The 7,492-nt window shown below is 33.4% G+C and overlaps 1 protein-coding gene across 1 annotated transcript; it reads left to right on the forward strand.

Annotated features, from left to right (window-relative positions):
* The first annotated feature begins 1,495 nt into the window (after positions 1-1,495).
* Positions 1,496-6,433, forward strand: LOC137922833 (uncharacterized). Its single transcript, XM_068765921.1, has 3 exons — positions 1,496-1,577; positions 2,385-2,760; positions 5,894-6,433. The coding sequence occupies exons 2-3, from the start codon at positions 2,388-2,390 to the stop codon at positions 5,986-5,988; spliced, it is 468 nt and encodes a 155-aa protein (XP_068622022.1). The 5' UTR covers positions 1,496-1,577; positions 2,385-2,387; the 3' UTR covers positions 5,989-6,433.
* Positions 6,434-7,492: the final 1,059 nt, after the last annotated feature.

Raw genomic sequence — 7,492 nt, forward strand, 5'->3', positions numbered from 1 at the left:
AATAGATTTAACTGCAATTAGAGCAATAGAGTCTCAATAGCGACGACTTTTGTGTAATGATGCAAAAAAATCGGGAGAACGATTGGCCCAGAAGTTTTACGTGACTGAGCTCCCGAAGAATAGATATGAGAGAGATGGGAATAGATATCAGAGAGCCTGATGAAATAGTGAAAAAAAGACCTAAAGCGCCGCCGCCTTTGACAGTAGGTTAACGGAACAGAACAGACAATATTCCCCCCCGTATCGCCGCGCGCAGTCCAAAGGCGTGGTACAACGCTTTTGGTCGCATTACAGTGCGACGCTTGCCCTGGTAGCCGCCCGTAGCATTCTTTTCCAATACCATATTATCAATTTTTAATATTATTTTTATAATGCAAATAAAAATATTTCATTTCAATGAAATTAGTTAATTAAAATATTGTCACAAACATACGTCTTTTTTACATGTTACTTATACACCGCTATCAGGATTAATTTTATCTGTTCGTGTGCTGTTTAAACTTTTTACTTAAAATTATAATCGTTGCGTTATCAAGTTTATATTTTGCTTACATAACATCGATAAATACAAAAATTGGTACGTTGCACACGTAGTCTATAACCACGTATACAATTTTCCCGATAAAAGATAATCCGGATACCATTCCGTGTGGTGATAGAGACTAATATTGCTATTGCTACAGCGTGATTCGTTTTACATCTAAAAGCTTTAAAGGGATATAGCTCATTTGTCAGTAAAAAGCTTTGCAGCTTTTACACCTATACAAATTAATTAAATTATTATTTTTGTATATAATTCTTAAATAATTTTTATTTAATTGGAATGAGGCAGGCAAAAATTTCTTGTAGTACAGTCTGCAGGGACAGTAAACAACAATTAATTTTAACATATAGTAATCTGAACTTTGGAAACGTTTTTCTTGGTACTTTTTCATTGCATTGTCTATTATTTTTGATACCATTGATATTTGTATAGGCCATACATTAATTATCTATGACTTTCCTTTAATGTCTGAGTCACATGTTTTTTTTAATCTAGGAGTTTCTTCATTCTGATGTTCTCGTCCGTCTTGAAACGTCTTGACGAAATCAACTACTACCTCTGTTCATACCATCCTATCCCCTTCTTTACATTAGCAGTAATAGAGTCCATGTATTGATTTCACTTGCTCAGGCCAGTGGGTAGGTGAACGTCTAAGTGGACTTACCGTCTACTTTCTTTACAACTAGTTCTTTAACAGATAATATCAGGGGGACCAGAAAGTAATGTCGTTTCTATCGACGTATTTTACAGAAAAACCGATTGATTTTTACCGCTCCGGTTTGATGGCAAAAGTTTGTTGATAACGAAGGTGAATTTAAATTAAGAATGCGACAATATTTTCCGGTCCCCCTAATATATACGTTTATTAACAGAAGAATCGTAAATAAATTTATAAATGTCTTGTTCACCGTTTCGGTTGCCATGTAGATATGTAATCGGTGCGACGTCGATACTGTGTTGCACATTAAAGATAAATCAGTGTCCTTCGTTAAATGAAACAGTTTATCTAAAGGTGCTGACATAGTAACGCGTGGTGAGTCTATAATATGCTATATTATTTAATTATCTATAAATTGATACATTTTGCTTTAGTCTTTTACCTAATTATACTCAAATTCGGTAATGTCGTGTAAATTCAATTTCTTACTTATTAAATATAATGTTTTAAAATGTAGTCATATTGATTATAGACTCAAAATTATTTTTATTTAATTAAGTAAGCTGTCATTATGGATATTCTAGAATTAGCGTATTATCTATACTGCATACAACGTATGTACCCTGTATGTGGTTGGTACAGAAAATAATTTGCACCTATTATCTATTTTTCTCGATGAAAAATGGCAGCATGTCCATAATGAATCTGAAGTTCAGCAAAAAAAAAGTTTTTTTTTCAGTTAATTATATGTCATTAAAAAGATTTTTGGATGTATAATTATTTAAGTTAAGAAATTATAGAGACGGCTTCAGAAATTTGTAATAGAAAAAGGATATATTTTCGGAGTCTTTTGTATTGGTATATATATAATATTTGTATTAGCTTCAACTTTAAGTAAATATACATACACTATAATACTTACTTATACGCACTATAATCAATAAAAGTACAATGTCTAGTTTTTTTTTATTTTGCTCATGTAAATGCATATCAATGTATTTACTTAGATCATGCCCGATTGTTTACATGGCATCTGGAATAGGTCAGGAAATAACACACAGCGTTTATCTTAGCTATTTAATCAATTAATAAAATAATATTCGTCGGATAGTGTTCGATAAATAGAAAAAAAGGTTTAATTAAAGTGTATCTTAAACAAATTTTATCTTTCGCGACAAAAAGAAAATGGCGGAGAAAGCAGCGGGTGGAATCGGCCAGCAAATTGGGGCAGCCATCAAAAAGAAAATATCGGACTCCATCATGAACGTGGACATCATAAATCTGTTGAAGAACATTGCGGCCGCCGCAGAAGAGGAAGGAGAGTCAGATGACATCACAGAACAACTGCAAGGAGTATTGGAAATGTACAATAACATGGACGATAACGATAAGGCCCAGTTCACGGACCATTTGAAAAAGACCCTGGCGACGAAGCTGGAGTCAAAGCTGCAAGAGGTGCCGTTGGACATGACCGAGTTGGACCAGGCCATAAACCGCGCGATCATTTTTAAGTTGGCGCTTTATGCTTTTGGTGCATTACTTTTATTAGCACTAATCGGTATGTCTATGTTTCATTATAACCAAACTTTTATACATTATAATCTGACATGAAGGAACGGAACTACTAAAGTCACCTAAATATATCCAAAATTTGCTCGTCTTAAGGAAAAGTGTGCGAGGCTTATCGCTTGTACAACTGATGGACGTTAGGGCCGAAAGATTCTCGAATAGCAACACCGAGCAGTAGCGGCGTGGGTAAGCTCCCCCCTCACTAGGTGGTCCGACGAAATTGTCAAAGTCGCGGGAAGTCGGACATCGTGGCTGTCTTTGAGGGAGTCCAATACCAAAATTATCTTAATTTGTTTAAATTCCGTTTAGTCAGTCTTGTTTGTATTGGACATTACGCCAATTTAGATCAGCTTTGCCAGATTGGATTAATCTCGAAACACTAGGACCACTATCAAAATTATCGGCACATGACTATATGATACTCTTTCATACGAAATAGTTATTGCGAAGTATGGTTTACTTGGCATTCACAGTTTCACAGGGTTTGACTTGCCAAACTTGCTAAAGTACTCACCTTTGAAAGCTCCGCAAGAACTTTTTCTCATTTGTTAGTCTTTTAAATTGGGAAGTCGTCAGATTGCCTACGCTAACACTACATGGACCAAAGAAAATCTAGACTTAGGTTGATAATCGAATCACTTTCATCATTCATATTCGAGAGTGACCAACGGTGTCAAACCTCGATCAGCAGCTTTTAACTACGTTACATAGTAATACCTCCTCAAAATCATATTCAACATTTTATTCTATTTGTTTAGTCTAGCAAAAACAGGACACTTAAACTCAAACATAACTATTATTACTAGTGTATTCTCACCCTGTACTAGATATAAAATTCTTCCCAAATGCCTGTCATCTTATGCGATTCTCTGCTCACTATATCTACTCACTTCCAGGCGCCATTCTGAGGTGGTGTATTTATCTGGAATCAAAACGACCTATATTTCTACCTCACTGATGTGGCAATTTCTCAAAGACTATTACTTACCGGCTTCGACCAGCCTGCTGTTGCATCAGTTCGCTGACTATCAGGCGCTTAGGCGTACATAAATGATCATAAATATAAATAAGGTCCGATAAAGATTTAATAGGGTCTTGTATGACACTTTAGATCAAACAATAGTACGAAGTCAAGTTAAACAATTGAGTAATATAACGTAAGGAAATAAAAAAATATAAATTACTAATTTGTTTAAGATTCCTAATGAATATTAAGTTTCCAAGTTTACTAAGTGAAACTCTCTAGTATCTGTTATATGTCGAAGCTGTTAGTCTTGTGTTTCTGTTACAACTTCGTCGGTTACAAGACTCCAGCTAATAATTTTCCCATTTCCTACTACTATTGCCGTTTTAAAGCATCTTCTAAGCGAAACATTTCGCACTATTATTCAAGTATACAGAATGAATAAATTTAGGTGAAAGCTTTAATAGTTAATGTGCCTACAGCTCATTTGCTGTCAATTAACTTTTGGTAGACTATGTGAAAAAGTAGACGATTTTAATAATAATAACGTAGTCATGATATAGTAAGACACGGCATTTTCAAAATACGAATTAAAATTATTTATTTTTTACTGTCTGTCCCTGCAGACTTTGTACTGCCAGAAGTTATTGACTTGTCGAATTCTAATAGAAGAAATAATTTAATTTGACATATTCCAAAGTGATAATTTTTTGCGACAAAATTACTAACATTTTCCCTTATTCTTATAACTATAACCTGTATATGTGGCACATGCATTAATAGCCTAACAAGAAAAATGTATTTCGTATTCATTAGAGCGATAGAAATATGAAATTTTCGTATTGTTTACCGAAATGTTCGGCTAAGGATTTTTTATAATTGCCTAATGCTATTTGCTTTTTAGCATTTACACCGATTGTGAGTTGGTAGATCGCTTAATGCACCAAGCCTACATCCATGCATCAGCTAACCTCGAATGCTTCCTCGAGAGCATCCAACTAGAACCACTAGATTCCGTGTCTTCCAAGCCCTTAAGTAGGCATAGAATTACGAGGCCTAATGACTCTCAATAAGAGACCTCTACTCGAGTTATTTCTCGGTAGAGCGGACACTTGCAAACTGATTGGAAATCTATGAGTGAGGCCTAGCAGTTTAAAATTATGATGATGATGCGTTGTGATGAAGCATTCCGACCGATATATCCGAGAGAGCTGAACCAAGTATTAGAGGGACCGGAATGTAACGTCGTTTCTGTCGACGTATTTTATAAAAAACCGATTGATTTTTACCGCTCCGGCTTTGAAAATTTTGTATACTAGTAGGCAAAAGGTTATTGATAACGAAGGTGAATAAATTGTTGATTAGAAATATAAACTTGTTAAAAATGTAGCCGTGTGAATTTAACTTAAGAAAGCGACATTACTTTCCAGTCCTGATATTTATCAGTTGCTTTTGTTGTTGTAGTGTGGCTGAGCAATTATGAGCAAATATTACTGCTTTTGTTTGTATTGTATAGATTTTTGTTAGTCACGGCAGTCCTGTACTATCTCTCCTCTCAGGAGGAGCTTCGCGATCATAGATTCAGGGGTTTATCTGGGCCGGCTTTTGATGCCCTTTACCCTGGGCAACTAAATTCTACGTGTCGCAGTCTTTTTCTTGCATAACTTGGTAAATTTTATAATTTGACTCACTTTGTACAAATATATTCGGGATGATATTAACTAATCGTGTCAGCTAATGTGTTACTCGTATTGTATTCTTCAATAAGATATATAGAGCCGGTTTATGTAGGTATAGTACTACCAACCATAGTGCCTTAGAAATGTACAATGAGTTAGAATATGAAATATTTATATTACATGGTAATTCTTACCTTACTGGATTTGTTCTCTCAGATTTTTAAAGAAAAATTCGTAAACAGAAACTTCATATATAACTAGACTCGAGCATTGATACATATAAATCCACTTCACTGTGGCGGTAACATTAACATCATCGAACTCTCCCTCAACATACAAGTTGTTGACTACAGAGCTGTCATCTTCATATTAACGTCTTTTTTCCCTCAAAAAATTTGTCATCTACATTGTAAAATCCGTTTTTAATGAAAAAGAAATTGCAGAGACAATTTTCTAAAGCAGTTTATTTATCTTTTCAGTGTTCTTCGGCTACAAACTGTACAAGTCTATTAAGGACAAAGAAAAGAAACGGGAGGAGAAGAAAAAAGCGAAACAAATGAAGAAAAAGAAGTGAATGAATACTGAAAGTAACCGATCACGAGGCATGTTAGCAACTGATCCGTAGGTAGTTGTCTGAAATATTATGCGTAGGTATTAGGTTTTGAGATAGTTAATAACAGCGTCAATGAAATTAAAAATTATAGATAATTTCCTATTAAAGGTCATCATATATACTCAAATCTAAATTCTTTCACAAATGACAACGGAAAGTTACACTTTTGAAACTGGCAACCCTTCCATTCAGCCACATGCGTACTTCCAAATAATGTTTACTATAGGAACTCTGTATTAATTATTTATGAATTTATATTATTATCCACTTTGGGTAATTTACAGTAATCACTTGCGTATTTCATAAGAATGCTGAAAGAAATGCTCAATTTATTAGAATCTTGAATCACATTGTAATATCATCCTTCAACTAACGAGGGTTTAAAGCAATTTGAGAAGAACCCAAAAAAAACTCCGACCATTTTTTTTAATATCTCACTTTAAATATTTATGTACTTTACTGTTCAAGTTCATCTGAATCGGTTCTCTTTCTTTACTTTATTTAAATAAATGTTTTTCAAATATCTTTGATTTAAATACGGATGCCAAATGATATTCAATGATTTATTTTTTAACTACAGTTAATATATCTTCTTACATCTAGTGATAATTCAAAGGATAAAGATTGAATTTTGAATCAACAATACCCGTTTTCTTTTTTTTAACAAAAATAAGCGGACGATAAGGCTTTTCGTTTGCTTGTTCTAGTTTATGTTCTGTTTACTATTCAGGTTTACTAAAATATGAAGTACGCTATATATATTGAGATATAAGACATCGCAATTTCCCATTAATTTTAAAATCGTAACAAGATAATACTTACTATAAAATACATGTTGATTAATTCGTTTTCATAGTAGTCCATTGATAAAACAGCAGTTAAATTGGAAGACAAAGAAATAGAATTTCAATTAATTTGAATAATTTAAGCAACAACTGTTGTTATGTTTCTAGCAAATTCTGTGCAGAATATCAAAGAATCAAATATTTTCAATTACGACACTAAATTTTTAATTCTCATTGAATTGAAACAAAATCTCTAAATTTCTATTTCAAAATTATTTCTACCCTTATGTTTTCTTACGGATTTTTCTTTTAGGTACGACAAGCCGTTGCAGTAGCTATTCCGTAGTTATGTTACTATTATTAACCATTGGCTATTGTAAATAACTTTCTCTTAGAACACAAAAGTCTAAGATGAAAACCGATAAACCTATTTTACACGCACACACACAGAAATCTACACTGTATGAAAATTTACGTATCCTTGCTTCAGACGTTAATCTTGATACTTCCTCATAATATTTCACGCAGCATTATGTAAATGTATGACTGAATGATATTGTAAAAATAATAAAAAAAACTTGACGTAATTGCTTCAAAAATGTACGTATTCGCAAATGTATTTATAAATAAATGTTTATTAATATATTTCTGTATGTTTATGGACATTGATGTACTTTTGT

This window comes from Battus philenor, unplaced genomic scaffold (genome assembly GCF_028537555.1).
Source record: "Battus philenor isolate CCGP_79_NKW_IND1 unplaced genomic scaffold, ilBatPhil1.0.hap1 SCAF_20, whole genome shotgun sequence".
Taxonomy (NCBI): domain Eukaryota; kingdom Metazoa; phylum Arthropoda; class Insecta; order Lepidoptera; family Papilionidae; genus Battus; species Battus philenor.